The sequence below is a fragment of the Prunus avium genome, chromosome 3 (genome assembly GCF_965620075.1).
Source record: "Prunus avium chromosome 3, drPruAviu1.hap1.1, whole genome shotgun sequence".
Lineage (NCBI taxonomy): Eukaryota > Viridiplantae > Streptophyta > Magnoliopsida > Rosales > Rosaceae > Prunus > Prunus avium.
Genome location: NC_142286.1, coordinates 30,456,094 through 30,474,724, shown reverse-complemented (window position 1 = coordinate 30,474,724; position 18,631 = coordinate 30,456,094). Strand labels below are relative to the sequence as shown.

General features: G+C 37.2%; 2 protein-coding genes across 4 annotated transcripts; one reads left to right on the top strand and one right to left on the bottom strand.

Moving 5' to 3' along the window:
- Positions 1 to 2,791: 2,791 nt before the first annotated feature.
- LOC110754925 (uncharacterized) lies at positions 2,792 to 13,598 on the bottom strand. 3 transcript variants are annotated; one of them, XM_088250333.1, is made up of 11 exons: positions 12,099 to 13,598; positions 11,812 to 11,989; positions 11,493 to 11,651; positions 11,243 to 11,374; positions 9,419 to 9,495; positions 8,906 to 9,023; positions 8,645 to 8,693; positions 4,691 to 4,768; positions 3,928 to 4,018; positions 3,333 to 3,434; positions 2,792 to 3,220 (listed from the first exon to the last, which is right to left on the bottom strand). In XM_088250333.1, exons 1-8 carry the CDS (start codon positions 13,400 to 13,402, stop codon positions 4,758 to 4,760), a joined length of 2,028 nt encoding a protein of 675 aa, XP_088106459.1. In that variant the 5' UTR covers positions 13,403 to 13,598; the 3' UTR covers positions 2,792 to 3,220; positions 3,333 to 3,434; positions 3,928 to 4,018; positions 4,691 to 4,757. The 3 variants fall into 3 exon arrangements, with proteins under 3 accessions (XP_088106459.1, XP_088106460.1, XP_088106461.1); XM_088250334.1 differs by lacking the exon at positions 11,493 to 11,651; XM_088250335.1 differs by lacking the exons at positions 2,792 to 3,220; positions 3,333 to 3,434; positions 3,928 to 4,018; positions 4,691 to 4,768; positions 8,645 to 8,693 and having other exon boundaries at positions 8,954 to 9,023; positions 9,419 to 9,558.
- Positions 13,599 to 15,499: 1,901 nt separating this feature from the next.
- LOC110754916 (uncharacterized) lies at positions 15,500 to 18,354 on the top strand. Its single transcript, XM_021956040.2, has 2 exons — positions 15,500 to 17,573; positions 17,813 to 18,354. The coding sequence occupies exons 1-2, from the start codon at positions 15,640 to 15,642 to the stop codon at positions 17,817 to 17,819; spliced, it is 1,941 nt and encodes a 646-aa protein (XP_021811732.1). The 5' UTR covers positions 15,500 to 15,639; the 3' UTR covers positions 17,820 to 18,354.
- The last annotated feature ends 277 nt before the right edge of the window (positions 18,355 to 18,631 follow it).

Here is an 18,631-nt window from a genome sequence, read left to right as displayed (position 1 = left end):
GAGAGAATAAGTTGACCAAAATAGGGCAGTGATCAGAGTTGATTTTCGGCAAATGAGAGAGGTGGGCCTCAGGAAAAAGAAGAGTCCAAGCAGTGTTACTAAGACCTCTGTCCAGTCTCTTCCATATAAGATTTTCCAAGTTCCTCTTGTTGCACCAAGTAAACTTAGGCCCAGAAAAACCCAAGTCAACCAGATGATTACGATCAATCCAATCAATGAAGTGTTGGCCACCAAAGCTGGGAAGACCCCCACATTTTTCAGAAGCACACACAGTATCATTAAAATCCCCAAGGATCAACCAAGGCAGATTAGAAGCAGAAGCCAGACCATCTAAATAATTCCAGAGAGATTTTCTAATGCCCGGGCACGGATTAGCATAAACAACAGTGAGGATCCAAGAACCTTCATCCATAGTTACCAAGGCTGAGATAGTCTGGCTGGAATGAGAGATAACCTGCAAAGAAACAGAGGGACCATTCCAAAGCAACCAGACTCCTCCTGAGAAACCAGTGGCATCAACAATATGATAGCAAGAGAAACCCAAACTTTTAGCAATATTAAGAGCCCTAGAACCACCGATTCTAGGCTCTAAAACAGCAAGAACATCAATAGCATAGATCTTCTTTAAATCCTTGATAGTACAAGCACATTCAGTTTTTCCAGCACCCCTAACGTTCCAAGAGACAATAATCATTGGATAAAAAGATGGTGGGACAGACCAAGGAAAACCCTTAACAATCACCTTGCTGAGCTCCACACAAACGGGGAGCATCATTGACAACAGGCAGATCAGCCCCCATACCAACATCATGAGCATCATGAAAAAATTGTTCCTCACTAATCTCCATAGTGTCACAAGATAGCATAGGAGGAGAAGACTCATAAGATTTGGTAACATTGTTCCCAGGGTCTGGAGGTATAAGTACAGAAAGATTGGTACCCTTATCCATAAGGTTCCCAGTAAAAGGGTTTGTCACATTAAAGGAGAATTTACCTGCAATATCATCCTGAACATCAGCTCCAGGAACCTGCATCCCTACCGAGCTGAGACCAGCAGCAGCAAGAGGCCGAGCTCCAAAATTGTTCTTCAGGTGTCCCCAAGTACCAGAGCTGGGTGGCTTGCCATCACCCCCAAGAGTGTCTTGGTTAGAGATGTCTTTGAGGGGTTTCTTAGACATCCAACCTTTCGGGTCTCGACTAGCCAAGGTTTGTTTGCCTGAGCCACTCAACTTAGAGTTTGCTGGTTGGAAAGGACGGTTGGGCTTCCTCATGCTTGCCTTTTGGTCTGCAGAAGGAGGAGAGATTGCAGCAACAGGCTCCTCAACTGCCATATCATTATTATCTCCATTATCCAACACAGAAAACCTGGATCCAGAAGCACCAAGATTGGGTTCATTGCCATCACGCTTAGAGATTTTCTTTCTAGTATCTGCACCTCGCCCCTGATCACTAGGATTCTTCTTTGTGGAAATCTTTGGCTTCATTAGCATCCATTGGCCGTGTATCTTAGCTGGGTTTTCAGCAACTAAGTTTTCAGGACTAAAACTATCCACACCAATTTGCTTGACTGGAGTAGTCTCCTCCTTACTCTCAATAATTTCCGAAACTGCTGTTGTATTCTCCTTCATGCTTTCAGTATTTGCTGATTCAGAATTTGCTGATTCAGTTTCTTGCTTTTTAGTTTGTAAGATAACAGGGCAAGAATCTCTACCATGCCCATAACAGCCACATTCAAAACAAACCAATTGAATTCCTTCATAAACAACCCCAAAAGTACGCCCTTCAACAACTATAAAAGGAGTGAGCGGCTTAGCAAGATTAAGTTCAACACAGACCCGAGCAAATTTACCTCTGGCTTGACTCATGGTATGGGCATCCACTTTCACAGTTTGGCCAACAAGATTGCCAATTTTTTCCATTATATCTGTTCTGAAGTATTCCACATTTAACCCATTAATCCGAACCCAAGCAGTCATATGGGTGATCCGTTCCTCTTTAGGATTGAAACCAGGCTTCCACCTTTGAGTGGCCAAATACTGGCCAGCAATTTGCCATGGTCCTCCAGTAAGCACATAATTCATATCCTCCTCTAATAAGAATTTCACAATGAAAAAATTATTATCCAGGTCGATGAGGCTCATCGGACCCTTTAGAGCCCAACGTTGAAGGAGACGATTCCGCAGGAAAGTATAGCTCAATGGGCGACCCATGAGCTTAATAATCACTGCTGTCCGCCAAGGTCTGTAGAGGCAGTCTTTCACCTTCTCAGAGAAATCAATTGATGGAATTGGTCCATTTTTTATTACAAAATCATCTTCCCCAAAAACAAAATTATCTTGGGCCAAACCAAAATCCCCTGATACCTTATCTTTGAAGCTCATCGAAAACGGAGGCAGAGCAAGGGGAGGCTCAGGGGACTCAGATCCACCAACATCAGCCATTTCCTGTGTTCGGGCTCTCTTCTCACCAGTGGAAGGGCCATCTGAAGTAGATCCACTCACTCCTGCTTTGAAAGCAAAATCTGGCATCTCAGCCAGCCACCAGGGACGAAGGAGATGGCCAAGGGGTTGTAAGGACAGCCTGTAGCAAGGAGCTACAGTAACAGCAGCCGACACAGGACAGCCTTAAACAAACTCTTCCAACTTTTCATAGGTACATTATTGGATATGTAATTTACAGATATTTTTTGGTTTGCAATTTTAGGGGGCGATATGTGAGAGGGAATGTCAACCAAAAGAAATGGGGTGATTGATATGCTATTAATAGGGAGTGCTAATTACAATTATGACAGTTAATAAAATGCTTGAAATAAATTATAAATAAAATATGAAGTTTGGTGGCAACGATGTAAAAACATAGGAATACTACGACCTCTTATATCCTACTGGTCATTTAAATTTGAAATTGGGTTTTACACATAGATTTATAGAGTGATGGGTATATGTCTAGGAAATAGAAAATGTAGGAATCTATATTGGACAAGCCCTTAAGACTAATCCTTAGCGTTAGCTTGGGAAACACTGGATTGTGAGGAGTGATGGATACTTTTTGCTGCGCAATCTGGAAGGGCAAGAATGTTGACTTGACCGTGGTAAGAGATTTCAATCTCAACCAAGTCATTAGTTGGGATATGCCACATCCCATTTACTCCACCATCAATAATTATGTACGCTGCTGACCCTTGTGCACCCTCTATAAACTCGAAGTGAATTCCTCGTACCTTAATTAAAAATAGCGGTAAGTTAAAAAAAAATTACATATAAGTTTATTAATCCTCTTATTGAAATGGATGCTGCAATCGGAACTAATATCAATTCAAGATGATGTATGACCTGATCAAGGAGAGCCCAGTCGCTGCCCCAGTCCTTGTGACCGATAACTTCGAGGCGCCCATCGTCTATGAAAGATGGAACGAAAGATGGGTTCTTGGGTGTCTGTAATTAACTCAATTTTAACATGGAAATGTTTTAGTAATTAATGGGTATATATGTATGGGTGTTGCTATTTGGACAACATTATTACTCACCACCTCTCTAATATGGATGGATCCCATATATAGTGGTGAATCCTCTTTTAGAGAGATGATCAGCAATGTGATCGTACAAATGAAGGGTGTTGTTATTTTGACCATATTTACTAATCACATTGTTGACAACCTCTTTAATATGATAGATCTCACATACATTGGTGGGGTCACCTCTGTTACAGGGATCCACATCCACTGATTTGAAAGAATATTTGTAAAGGAAAATCAAAGCAATCCTAACAAAAAAAATCAATATAAAAGGCCCATAGGTGATCTAGTGAATAAATATGGTATAAATAACATTAAACCTGATTGCAAATGCCAATCATAGAAACATTAACCCGTGCATGCATATCTCACGAAAATAAAAACACGTGTAAAGGAAGAAGAAGGAACCTCACTTTTCCATCTTCCATCGTATTTTTTGTCACCCAACGATGATGTATTGTATGATCAAACATAGGCAAGTTAAGACAACAAATTGAATTGATGCTGTACATGTATACCAAAGAGACATAAAATTAGAGTATGCTTAAGTCTGCTCGCGTGCATGTGTGTGTGAATGATAAATATATATATATATATATATATATATATATATAAAGTAATCAAAACATAGCCAGTGAAGGGTATATGTTCAAAACTCTCAGGCACCCAATGAATACTTATAAATCCCCTCCCTAATAACTTGTACTAAAAAAAAAAGTAAACAAAACCTAAAATCAAAATTGATGATCATTATCTCTTCTTCTTTATTTCTGCTAGAAATATGAAAAACATCAATGTCACTTGTACAAAGGAAACAAAAAAAGGTTTAACTTGCATACTAGTAGTGGAGGTCTTAGGTTCAGATTTTGATAACAACAGAAATTCCAGATGTACAGAGAGGATTGCCCTTTTGGTGCATTTGACACTGACAGAATCAAGTTTTTATGAAAAATTAGTTATCAAACTAGGGTTAAAGAAAGAGAAAAAGTTACAGAAAGATGTGCCAAAATGAAAGTGCCATTTTCCTTTTTTTTTTTCTTCTCTCCATTTAATCAAACAACAAATAGTGAGATGAAAGAGAGAGTGCAAGCAAGGTTTTCATCAAACATTTTAAAGAAATAAAAGCACACAACAGAAACATGATAACATTTTAAAGATTCCACGATCATTACGTACATTCCAGGCATGTGAAGCATTTTCCACTGTCCAAGATGATTCAACACCTTTACTATTGCAACTGAGGTTAGGCCGTTTCTGTTAGGGAAAACAAAAGTATAAAGTACTAAAAGAAGAATATATAATTGGCTTATTTTCACAAATGTTTTCTGAGGTTTACGAAATTATCACATTTGATACTTCACGAAATTATCCCATTTATATAAAATTGGTCCCTACTGTGAGATTTCGTAAAAAATTCTGTTAAATTGATGATATGGCATGTATGTGGAGCCTAGGTGTCTAATAATAGCATGCTATGTGGATCTGAATAAAAAAATTGTTTTGAAAATGTTTAAAAAATAAAAATTCAATAAACCATAGAAGACTTCAATTTAAAACTTGTAAAAAATAAAAATAAAAAAAAAACCATCTGCTGACTCCCCCTCCCCAGCCTCCCATTCTGCAATCTACCTCCCTCCTCCCCCTTCCCCTACCACCCACTCCTCTCTCTCTCTCTCTGAGATTTTTCATCAAATCTTTTGTATCGAGGATTTTTTATATATATAAAAATGATATTCTACTTTAATATAATCTAAAGTACGAGGAGGGAGATTCGAACTCGAGTGTATAGTGGGGAGCACATTCACTATAGCCAACTTGGCTAAGCTCATATCTACAATCTTTCGTATCAATAATTAATTCACTGTAATGGTAACAAATATGTACAATCAAAATCTTCACATGCAAATTCTCTCTCTTTTTCCCTCTCTCCCTCGCTTTCTCCCCACCCCGATTCATCCCCCCAACCCTCGACATACTCCGCACGACCCAACCCCCACAGAACCAAAAGCAACCACCCTAGCCCCCGTCTTCCCCAACTTAGCCACACCCTACCCTAGACCCACCGCCTAGGCCCTGCACCCAAATACCCATCATTTTTATATTTTTTCTTACTTTTTCATCTTTTTTCCTAATCCTTTCAATTTTAAAATTTTAAAACATATATATATATATATATATATATATTTATTTATTTAATTCGCACGTTTTTATTGGACATTTGGGTTCCACATCATCAGTTTAACAGAATACTTGACGAATTCTCACGGTATGAATCAATTTGATGTACGTGGGGTAACCTTAAGGACTAATCATGTCACAAAGAAACATAAAGGACCAAAGATAATAACTTCGTGAACCTCAAAGACCGTTTGTGAAAATAAGTCTATTTAATATCAAATTACCAGGATTGGATACCAATAATTAGTAATTTCATATGCATATATACAGGGTTATTTATAACAACATGATGAATAATTTAGCTTGGATGAAAGCATGAAGCTCTGCCAATAAATTGTTAAAGTGAGTCTCCTAATTAATCAAGGAGATTTATTTCCTTGATTAATTAAGGGATTTACTTTCTTATTTTATAGATTTATTTCCTTAATTAATTAAGGGATTTACTTTCCTATTTTATATAGTTGTCAAATCATTGTATAATTAGGAGATACTTTCCTAATCCTTTACTATATCTAATTCCTTGTAAAGCACTCATGTCAACTCTTATATATACCTCCGTATGAATAAGAATAAAATAAGAACCTAACATATTCAAAACCAAATATTCATATTTTAGCATGGTATCAGAGCAATCGATCTTCGGTTGTCTCTAAATTCTCATATCAAAATTTCTCCTCCCCTCCTCTTCAAGGGGGGGAGGGGGAGTGAAAAAGGATCTGTTTCTCTTTATCATGGAGATTTTGCCTCTTTCTTGACTCCGACATACCCTTCTCTTCAGGGGGAAAAGAGAATTGAAGATAAGTTTCTATGTTCTTAAGCCGTGTTCACAGGGTTTCTGTGTCCTTAGCCGTGTTCACAGGGTTTGTGTCCTTTAGCCGTGTTCACAGGGTTTCTGTGTCCTTTAATCGAATTCACAGGGTTTCTATGTTCTTAGCCGTGTTCACAGGGTTTCTGTGTTCTTTAAATTCCTCGTATCGTATTCCTCATATCCTCGTATCGTATCCTCGTATCCTAAATCAAATTCCTCGTATCCTCGTATCGTATTCCTCATACTGCCTTGTTCAGATTCAGATCTTTATACCCACATCCTCATCTACTCTTATCTCGAAACCCTAAACACATCTTTTTTCTCTTATTCTTAAATCCTTCCGCTGCCATGGATATCTTTTCCCAACCTTCCAACCTGAATCTGAATCCAAATCCAAATCCAAATCCGAATCCGAATCCCAACCTTCCAACCTGAATCCGAATCCAAATCCAATTCCTACATCAAATTCATACATCAAATTCCTCAAATCAAATTCCTAAATCAAACGGTCGGTCGCCAGTGGAAAGCGACCGGCCCCCTCTTAGTTCTTCGAAAACGGAGAATCTGCTTTAAAACTACCAGTCGCCAGTGGAAAGCGACTGGTAGTCAAAGAAGTTATTTCAAACCGACCGGTTGCCAAAATCCAGCAACCGGTCACCATAGGAAAATGATCAGTTTTCTCCACGCTGTCAAAATCAGGAGGAGTAAATTGAACCGTCTTATGAGATTTTGCCTGTTTCAGCTCCAGTACCACACCAATCACCTGCTGAGGAAGTCATTTAGTGTGTCGGCTGACACACCCATTGAGATGAATCACAAGTTGTGTGAAGACATGCACCAAGAACCAACCAATAAGGAACAATATCAAACGCCTTGTTGGAAGGTTGATATACCTGGCACACACAAGACCAGATTGTGCATATGCTGTGAGTGTGGTTAGTCAGTTTATGCATTCACCCAGTGTTTCTCATATGAATGATGTTGATCGAATCTTAAGATACTTAAAGTCAGCCCTTGGAAATGTTTTAATGTTCTCAAAACATGAAGATCTTGAAGTTTTCGGATATACATATGCTGATTGGGCTAGGTCCATTACAGATAGATGCTCTACTTCTGATTACTTTACATTCTTGGGAGGTAACCTAGTCACTTGGCGAAGTAAAAAATAAAATTTGGTTTCTCGGTCTAGTGCTGAAGCAGAGTATCGAGGAATGGCTCACGGAATTTGTGAAGATTGTTGACAGAATTGGGTTTCAAGCCAGAAAAACCAATGGAGTTACATTGTGATAACAAGTCAGCCATCGATATTGCCCATAATCCAGTTCAACATGATCAAACTAAACATGTTGAGGTGGATAGACATTTTATCAAAGAAAAAATTGAGAAAAAGATCATCCGCCTACCATTCGTAAAATCAGAAGATCAACTGGCAGATGTCTTAACAAAAGCTGTTTGTGGAAGAGTATTTTATGACTCACTCACCAAGTTGGGCATTGGTGACGTATGTGCACCAACTTGAGGAGGAGTGTTAAAGTGAGTCTCCTAATTAATCAAGGAGATTTATTTCCTTGATTAATTAAGGGATTTACTTTCTTATTTTATAGATTTATTTCCTTAATTAATTAAGGGATTTACTTTCCTATTTTATATAGTTGTCAAATCATTGTATAATTAGGAGATACTTTCCTAATCCTTTACTATATCTAATTCCTTATAAAGCACTCATGTAAACTCTTATATATACCTCCGTATGAAGAAGAATAAAATAAGAACCTAACATATTCAAAACCAAATATTCATATTTTAGCATAAATACCTTGGAACTGAAGTGGTCCCCAAATGTAGAAATTCCGACGAAAAGATTGATATTTATGAAAATATGAATAAAAACAATAGAAATTGTTAGAAAATTATGGAAACTTTGAATGAAATTTTGAGTCATGTTTATAAAACTAAATGTAAGTGAGATGCAATTTGAGCCATGCAAAATGCTAAAATCCAACGTTCTATAGTGTGTGTCGAAAAGTGTTAAAAAATGTACCCTCCCGACCCATTAATTAATGCATGAAAAATATGGAAATGAAATGATTATAGGAGTATGAAGGAAAAGAAATTAAAGTTTAAACAAAGATGAAATTCTTTACCGTCCAGCCTGAATTCGTACCAAAATCGTCCGTATAATGTTGGATTATCCTAAGAAATGTATAAGAATTGAGGAATTAATATTATCTTAAGATAAGAAGTGGTAATAAGGAAGGAGAGATAAGAATGAATGAAGACACTAATTGCAAGAAAAGGGAGATCATGATATATATCATAAAAGTGAAGTGATAGGTCCATTGAGAATGGAGATAGGAGATTATGAAATATATATAAAAAAAAAAAAAAAAGGGAGCAATTCTTACCGCTTTTCCCACATCTCCAACCTCATGCAAACATTGTGGTATTCGGTTTAGGGAATATGGTTTTCCTTGTTGACTTGTAGAAGATTGACTGTGTTTCATCCTAATGAAACAATGCCAGCTGAAAATCCAATAAAAGAATAAATAAGATTACAACTACAATAAATTAATGCAACATATATAATCCAGATTAATTTACCCATTAATTCTTGTTATCTTACTATTAAAAGTTTACTTCAATGTAAACTAAAAAGAAATAATATGAACATATATAATTAAGTACGTATATATATATATATATAAAATTGTCAATGAGGTCTAGCTTTAGAGGAAAAATGACATTGACTTGCATACCGATGGTTTTAGGTTCAAACTCTCATAGCACATAATTAGTAATGTGTGTGTGAGAAACACCTTTTTTTTTTTTTTTTTTGGTAATTTAGACTATCGCTTGTATTTTAAAAAAGTACATATAAATAATTAAAAAGTTAGTCATACGACATCTCGATTGAATACCTGTCAGTTCTCCACGGTTTTGCCAGTACTACATCAAGAAGTAACGATTGCAGCGGTGATTTATTCAAAATGTCCTTCTGGGAGCAGTCAAGTTGGCAAAATGCATAAATTTAATAGAGATGCATCAATTGCCTCCCAACCTAGTAAGTAACAGCAGAATCATACATGTACATGTTGTAATTAAAATGGAAATTTAAAAGCATATACTCATACTCATCTTTCCATGAAGAACAAAGACGTACAGGGGATGGTACATATATATGTCATGAAAATGGAAGAAAATAAAGTAGTAAATGTGGATTTTTCCCTTCAAACTAATGTTTTCTTATTTACAACTAACTGTTTTATTTTTCTATGAAGAAAACCCAATTTATTATAAGTAAAACTCGATAACTAGGATCTAACTCAGCAAATTACCTAATTAAGCTTAAAATTTGATTTATTGTACTTTTTATATTCCAAAAGTACCCCTAATTAGAATATACCCTATTATATGGTTGTATTAATTGTTAGTTCCTTAATTTATTGTGTTGATTTCATTCCTCTTAAATTTGAAATTTATTACAAATTTGACTAACCACACATTGTTTTAAATTTCAAAATGTTTGGCACATGAGAAAAACTTGCCTGGCACGGGGATGCCAAGTTAAGCTTTCCATCTCAGTGTACCTAGCCAATTACTTCCTGACAGCTGGATACCACTTACGCACTTAATATATATATATTTTTTTCCAACTCAAACCACTCTTCTTCTCTTTCTTCAATTCCCACCGACTATCTCTCAGCAACTCAGATCTGGAGGAAACACCAGATAAATTTGTTCTCCCCCAAACCGTACGCTGTTCTTCCACAGACCCGAAGCCAACTCAAAGTCCACCATTTCCAAAATTTTCAGAACTCCACAATAAATAATTCAAATAAAATTAAAAATAAAAAGGAGAGAAATCAATATCTAGTGTGTGGGGTGATGAATGATGAGTTATTGAAGAGGAAAAGAGGAAGGGATGGGTGGGTGATGATGATGGAGGAGGAGTGATTTGAGGAAGACTAAGGAATGGAAGAGAGAGAACGGGGAATGGGGGATAGAGAGGGAGTGAGCCGGTGAGAAGGACAAAGACGATGCCGACGACAATGGAGGAGGGCAAAGTGAAGCGTAATATGGAGGATGGCGGTCAATGTTGACGCCGAGGCCGGCTGTTGTGGCGGATAGCAGCGGTCGGCAAGAGGCAATTGGCCAAAAAAAAAAAGAGATTCTGACCAAATTTTTAAAGTGTGAGAGCTATGTCCAGCTGTCAAGAGGCAATTGGTTGGGGATATTGAGGTGGAAGTTTTCCTTGGCATCTCCATACGATCCCATGAGAATTAAACGTTAGTGCCTATATATTAATGCACACCACACACAAATATTCCAATGTGTCTTACACAAATTATTTATTTGTCATCTAATAATTATCTATCTATAAAAATTGTACCTATTATGAAAAATAATAGAATAATGTACCTAATACAAATTTATAAATTCTTCGAATTGACTATCTAATACGATAATGTAATAATATTCCTATTATGAAATAATATGATAATGTACCTAATACAGTTTATAAATTCTTCGAATTATCTATCTAATATGTAGGTAAATTATTGTACCTATTTTTTTAACTGAAGTATGTATCTATCTATTTACCTATCTTGTATTAGATATGTAGGTCAATTATTTTTTTGCATGTATATATTATCATTGTTTAATATTGTTATTAAAAAGACGTTTCAATATTAAATAGTTGCCAATTAAAAAGAATTTAATATAAATGCTAAACGCCCTACCCATCCAAACGAAGCACCGATTCCACTGGAGTAGAACGGTATTGGTACCGGAGCAATGGAGGGTGACTCTGGCAATTTAAGATCACAGATAACTCCCAAAATCCAGTTAACAACAGCATCCTGGCCAACAACCTGAGATAGAAGAAATATATATATATAATGTCAAATTAAAAAAAAGATATTAAAAATGTTATTTAGAAAAGTGTAGACTACGCTTTAGCAATACGTATTAATTTAACATGTTACTCACTATAATTCTCATCTTCTTTTGAATTTTAGAAGCAAAACCACAATTACTTTGCTTAAGCTTTTCTAGAGTACCATAAACATCCTTTAGCACCGTCTCAGGATTATCATATTTCTTTGCTTCTCCAAAATAACTATCATCTTTCAGTAGTACACCAAAAACCTAGAAAATAAAGGAAAACAATACAATATTATATTTACAACAAACTTTAATCAAATCCATGCATGTTAATTAGAGCTTTAATTATACATAAACTAGGTTAAAATTTCATTTCACATAATATTTATCAAACTCAAAGTTCGTTGTTCAATGAGAAAAATACCTGCTTTTTAGTAAGGAGGTCGCAAAATTTCCCAATGAGTTCTTCTCCTTGTTGTCTATCGATCATGTCAATAAACACCAACACTGGGGATTTTTTTATATGGAAGGAATCAGGATCAACATCCAAATCAGGTAATTTAAGCAACTCCTCAGATTTGCGGTAGGGCGGAGAAGTCCTCCTGCATGGGATATTCATATTGGTACGTAAATAATTCGAAAGACGATACCAAGATAAGGGAGTAAGTAATTAAAGTACTACTGTAAGTATAATTAAGTTGAGAATAATACCCTAAATTTTGGGGGTTTTGGGACATGATTCCTGCGAGTGTCCTAGCGGCCAATGGTAGACCACAACATAGATCCTTAATTTCACTCTCAACCTTTTCCAAATGTTGTTGATATTCAAAATCAGGAATATAACCAAAAACAGTGTACTTAAATATATCCCAGCAGTTTTGTCTGTCCAAAGGCTCAAGAGGAATAATCAAGCTGTTATAATGTTGATCTGACCCCTCCGCCGGTACCACCATAGCTTCAACCACTTCCGGTATCCTACTAGTGACGATGACCACACCACCAGTACCCTTAGGCAATCCGTGCGATAAGCGATCCCCAATTTTCTTATCACCTTCCTGAACCTGAAGTAGTTGTTGCCTATGTCCTAAGTCCGAGTAGAAATCGTTCATGTGCCACACATCATCCAACACAATCAAATACCTTTTATCTGATAAATGTTGGTTGAGCCTTTCCAAGAGCGCAGCAAGGAGATGACCAGAATTATTATTACTACTTATTATCTTCTCCTCCTCCTGGATGATGCCATCTCCATCGGCAACGGCATCATGGTCCAACTTACTAAGCATACATTTCACAATGCTGACCTCAATTTCTTCTTCTACTTGTTTATTTTCTTTGATTATATTCGACAAGCATAACCAAATTATAGGAGAAAATTCACCTTGCACTATCCACCAACTCAAAAACTCGCGCACCAGAGTGGTCTTACCTGCGCCTGCCATGCCCAGTATCCCAACTGCCGCAAATCCAGCACCTGACGACGGCGATGATTTTAAAAGAAAGTTCCAAATCTTCCGTAATTGCTCATCAAATCCCACACCTTCGGCCTCAAATTTTCGACCGCGATCTATTAATACAGGTAGTTCGCTCTCTAAATTCTCTTCAGGATCAGGACGACTTGATGATTCCCTCAAGTTATAAATTCTTTCTTCCTTTTTCATAAACTCATCCTCGAAGATGCCTTTTATTGCAGCCAGCCGCTTCTTCATCTTCCGCACGAAACAAATCTTCGTCAAACTCAAATGGTTGAAGATTAAATGAGTCTTGTGATGACTATGCTTCTTCCACTCATGTGAGAAAACCTGGCACTTGGTGAATGCGTCGGTGAGGTCCAGGAGCACATAGATAAAGCGACGGCAGTAATCTTCCGTAAGTCTTCGCGTATCTATAGCTATGACAATATCTTTGATTGCTCGCAAGTAAGAAATGAGAACAGCACCTGATAATTCAGACTCTGTGTCCCTAAGAGATGCCAGGAACTTTTTCTGAAGAAATTGAGCAACATCCCCCGCCATTCTTCCCCTTCAACACTATATTTATATATCTACTGCAATTTTAATCAGAAACTGGGGGGAGTAATATGAAGAGCACTTAACCACGCCTTGGCCTTTGTTCAGCGCTTTGATCTGTTAGTTTTTTTTGGTAAGGCGATCTGTTAGTTGGAACAAAAGGTTATGTCTCTAGTTCGATCATTTTCATATTTTTAGCTATAAAATTGAACTGATTCTCCCACCCACGTTATTCATGCTCAGCATCAAATAACTGTTTAAAAAGTTCTTTGCATCAAATAACTGTTTAAAAAGTTCTTTGCTTGCATGAGTATAATGAGCTTTTTCTTTTCTTTTCCCCTTTTTTAAGTGTTCGGTTTTTGCTTGCATGAGTATAATTATACGAAGGTGACGAAGCTTATGTATTATCGGACTTGTATCAGTGAATAAGAAACTGTCACATTATTAGTTGGTAACAAAAAGTTCGTGTCTCTAGTTTTGATTCAGAATCCGCACTGTGCCATTTGGACTAGTTTTTCTTTTATTTTTTTTAGTTTCAGCTATAAAACCGAACCGAGGAGTTTAACTATACTTACCGAATATTTTCTTGTTTAAATAAAACACATATTTTGTCCATCACATACCATCTTATGTTCATTGAGATTAAGACTGATCGAAAAGAACGGGGAATCATATATATATATATATATATATATTTTTTATCATTGTTCTTTGCTTCCAAGGAGTATATGTAATGAGCTTTTTCTTTTCTCCTTTTCTTTTGTCTTTTCTTTAGGTGTTGTTTTCGAGTTGTGATTGTTAGGAAAAACCTTTCGACAAGTTACCTTGCTGGTCCTTCGCACACCATCTTCTTTATGCTCATTGAGATTAAGATTAATTGACATTGAATAATTGTTTGAAAAGAGTGGGGAATTATATATATTTCTTTTGCCATTCTTCTTTGCTTCCAGGACTACCGAGGAGTATAATGAGCTTTTTCTTTTCTCCTTTTCTTTTTTTTATTTCTTTTATTTGCCTTTTGAATTGTGATTGTCAGCTAAGAGCATCTCCAAGAATAATAGTAAAAAAATTTGTTTCTTTTTATTAATTAATTTTGGCGATTCCAATAGAGGTAGCAATTTCTGAAGCTACACGATCGTTTACCAAAATTTGAAGGTTTGATGTCGTTTCACCAATCAACGCTATGTTGGAAAAAGCTTGCCTCCTTAAAACTGAGGAGGAGTTCTTCCTCCAAATAAATGAGATTTTGACCCTTGTCAAATTCCTTCTATTTTTTTGGATAATGCTTCCCTCCTTGCCTACTGATGTGCCTCCTTAAAACCAAGGAGGAGTTCCTCCTCCAAACAAATGGGGTTTTGACCCTTGTCAAATTCGTTCAATTTTTTTTTGGATAATGCTTCCCTCCTTGCCCATAAGTAGGAACTCCTCCTTGCCTAATGATGTGGTTTAGCCACAATCTAACACGTGTCTCTTTTATTAAGAATAATTAAAGTGAAAAATAAATGCACCTTTGAGAATAAAAAGAAAAGAAAAAGACAAGTGTTAATTTGTGGTTGAGCCACATTAGTAGGTAAGGAGGAGTACCTCCTTACGGGCAAGGAGGGAAGCATTATTTATTTAAATGACAAGTGTCAAAATCCGATTTGTTGTGAGAAGGAGCTCCTCCTCTGTTTTTCTTTTTTGTTTGACATTTTAGCTATAAACCGAACTACTTCTCCTCCCTCGGTTGAATTGAACTGATTGAAAAATTACCGTTCTTTAATAAAACATGTTTAATAAAACATATCTTTGGACATGTTACCCTACTCTTGCACCACCCATCTTCTTTATGCTCAATTAGCAGGTTAAGATTGGCCAACATCAGATAATTGTTTAAAAGATTAAGTGTGGAATAATATATATTTTCTTTTGCCATTGTTCTTTGCTTCTAGGACTACTAAGGAGTATAATGAGCTTTTTTCCTTTCTCTTTTTCTTTTTTCTTTCAGTGTTACTTTTTTGAGATCTGATTGTTAGCGTTGAGTCATTATTGTATTTCTTTAAAAAAGATGATTTTACTACTTGTTAATTCTATTATCTTATTTGTTTTTTTAAAAGAAAAATTAATGGTGGGTTAGTTCTAGAGGACTCACTAATCTGCAACAAATAGACATGATAGGTTTGATTGCATCAATCTCTTGAGTTCCACAGCTACCCTCAATCTATCTGCACCAGGCTACCTCCTTTTCAGTAATTGCATCTGAAATGAGAAATGTCCCCTCAACCTCAGCCTCAACCTCAAGAAATGTAGAGAAGTTCCTGCCCAAGTTATTGGATCGTCTGGGAAAAGCCAAAGCCAAGGTCATTGCCAACAAAAATCCAGGTGATGATCAGGAAGTGGTTCTAAGTCGCTTCAAAAAGATTGAAGATGGGCTTCAACAAATGGAAGACTTAAAATTGCTACCTAGAGTTACGCTCTGGGAGCACAATCTGTTCAACCAATTCACTGACTTAGAACGTCGAGTGGACAAGTTTTTCTTGGGAGATGATGAGAACAATGCTTTCATCGGCCTGGAGGCAATCACCAGCTTCCTGGCTCGCATGATTGACAATGTCAACCAAATAAAAGCCTCAATCCCTGTAGTGAACTTAATGCCGAGTTACCCTGAGCGCAGTTTAGAGTTTACGCATTGGTCTCAGCCGGAGTTGGGTCTAACAGCAGCTAAGAAGCTATCACAAGAGTTGTCACAAATGGGCGTGGAGAAAGGAATTTACGAAAGTCGTGCCATGGCTAATATGAGGAGGAGTTACGAGCATCTTGAGGGCACCGAGTTGAGGCTCTGCTTCCTCTCTTTCTCAATCTTCCCTGCGGAGTCTGTGATAAAAAAAAGGCCTCTAATTTACTGGTGGATTGGGGAGGGCTTCATCACGGGCACTCAAGACAAGACAGCCGAAGAGGTAGGGGAAGAAATCTTTGACAAACTCATGAAACAGGGCTTGATTCAACCACATGGAAATGCTGTTAATGCATCCAGTAGTTCCACTAGTTGCACGCTGCACCCTTGGATTCGTTATATGCTGATAGGCTTGGCCAGGGACGCTCTGCTCTTCCACTTTGATTCATCATGGCCGTGGATGCCATCATGTCAAGCGTCAGTTTGCAGGCGCCCGTGCTTAGTTTTTTATCAGAACCCGACTTCTCTGGGGGAGGAAGATCCGTTGACAGTATTCAATGTGAACAGAAACTATCTTAGTTTCAAACGTGAATGGCTTAGCAAGTTGAAGAACGTTGTTGTTCTTCAGCTGGGACGGTGGCAGAGCTCACCCACGCATCACATTGAAGTGGATGATGAAGGATTATTTTTGAAAGGTATTGGGGCTCAGCACTACTTGAGCTTCAAGTATCTGAGTCTCCGAGGAATATCAGGAATAACACGGATCCCTTCTTGTATCTTTAACATCATCAGCCTTGAAATTCTGGATCTGAGAGCATGCCACAATTTAGAGACATTGCCTTCAGATATCTCATCGTTGAGGAAGCTCACTCATTTGGATATATCAGAGTGTTACTTCCTAGAAGGTATGCCGAAAGGGATTGGCAAACTCTCTTCCCTCCAAGTACTTAAAGGTTTTCTCATAGCCAATTTGAAAAATACTCCCTCAAGACTCGGTGATCTTGCCAAGTTGAAGAAACTAAGGCGCCTAAGTATATACATAGGGATTGAGGCTGTAATGCAGGACAAGGAGTTTGAAAATTTGAAGGAAATTTCATCTCTTCGCCGCCTCAAAATATCATGGGCAGTGGTTTCTCCAGAGTTAAGAGGAAAAATTGCCCACCAGTGCATGGATTTCTCGTCCCTGCCCGATTTAGAAAAATTGGATCTTCAAGGCATCCCTCTGAGAAAAGTACCGCCATGGCTGAACCCGAAGGAACTGAAAAATTTAAAGAAGCTCTATATAAGAGGCGGGGAACTTGATAGCTTGCAACATGCAGGGGAGGAGACTGTCACTGAGTGTAAGTGGAGGGTGGAAATCTTGCGTCTCAAGTACTTGAGTAATATGAAAATAGAACTTACAGAGGTGGAGGATCAGTTTCCTCATCTGTTGTACTTGGAGAAAGTCGAATGCCATGAGATTGAAAAGGACAAATATGAGAAAAACATATTTTGGAGCAAAGCTCAAGGTCAGAAACTAAGCAAGTAAGTTAACGCTACGATAAAGTTAGTCCTCTGTATCTAGTTCATGTCTGCAGCATGTTATAATTAACTGCATGCCCTATTGTTATTGTATGCATACATCAATCCCTCTGCAATATGCAAGAACAGAGGAGTTTTCCAACCTCACTCCTTTTCTTAAATAATTAAATTTATATGCGGATTTTAATTTTATTGTGAAATTTAAGCAAACAAAAGTTTTACTAATCCCCCTCTTTATACAGCTGCTGATAAATGTAGCAGGGCTTAGTCATGGTGCAATGATTTGGCATCACAATAAAAGCAATCCAACTATGCCTTGCCAGGGGGACACTTTCAGTTGGCTTCAAATACATTAATTGTATTCGTTTGTTCGGTTCTTGTTTAATAGTGAAGAATAATTCTCTAACGACAATTAGTGTCGTGGTAATGCGATGGAATTATTAAAAAGAATAATTCTCTAGTCACCATTCTCTTTAAAGAAAAGGTTGCTAGTATTCCCCTTAATATAATATCCAATCGAGTTGGCATTTTCAGAGATTTCAAGTTTGGAAACCTCTGATCCTGGTATGCTCTGGGGACTTGTCCCTTATTGAATAATAATTGGTTTTGTGTTGTGTTACCCAATTGTCATGGTCTTTTTTCATAAAACGAAGGTATTTTTTATTTTATATTTTTGAAAAGAACGAAATTCATTAAAGAAACTAGAGCAGATTACAATCATTGAAGAGGGCATCCTGGATGATAGCATGGGGCCACTCATTCCAGTCAACCAAACCATCAACAGAAAGAGAAAATTTAGCCAAGCGATGAGCAAATCATTGCAGTCGATACAATACTGACTTCTAGGAAAATCTTGAGCCTTGTGCTATATTTTATGTGCAGTATCAGTAGACACTATCTATTCTTGTACATGCTTTCATCCATTTTTCTTGTTTGCAATCGTGCTTCCAAGTTTGATAACTAGGATCCGGATTCTCTGCTTGAATTTTCTCTATCATGATCTGTTTGATTTCTTTCTTGGATACGCCACCTCATTAAAATTTAATCCAATAGACTTTAAG

Excerpts from the sequence above, each read along its gene's own strand:
- LOC110754925 (XM_088250333.1), bottom strand. The coding sequence starts at position 13,402 with ATGGCGGGGGATGTTGCTCAATTTCTTCAGAAAAAGTTCCTGGCATCT. Across the intron at positions 11,990-12,098 it reads CAAAACCCCCAAAATTTAGG|GAGGACTTCTCCGCCCTACC; the intron begins GTATTATTCTCA and ends TATCCCATGCAG. Across the intron at positions 11,375-11,492 it reads AAAAGAAGATGAGAATTATA|GTTGTTGGCCAGGATGCTGT; the intron begins GTGAGTAACATG and ends CTTCTATCTCAG.
- LOC110754916 (XM_021956040.2), top strand. The coding sequence starts at position 15,640 with ATGAGAAATGTCCCCTCAACCTCAGCCTCAACCTCAAGAAATGTAGAG.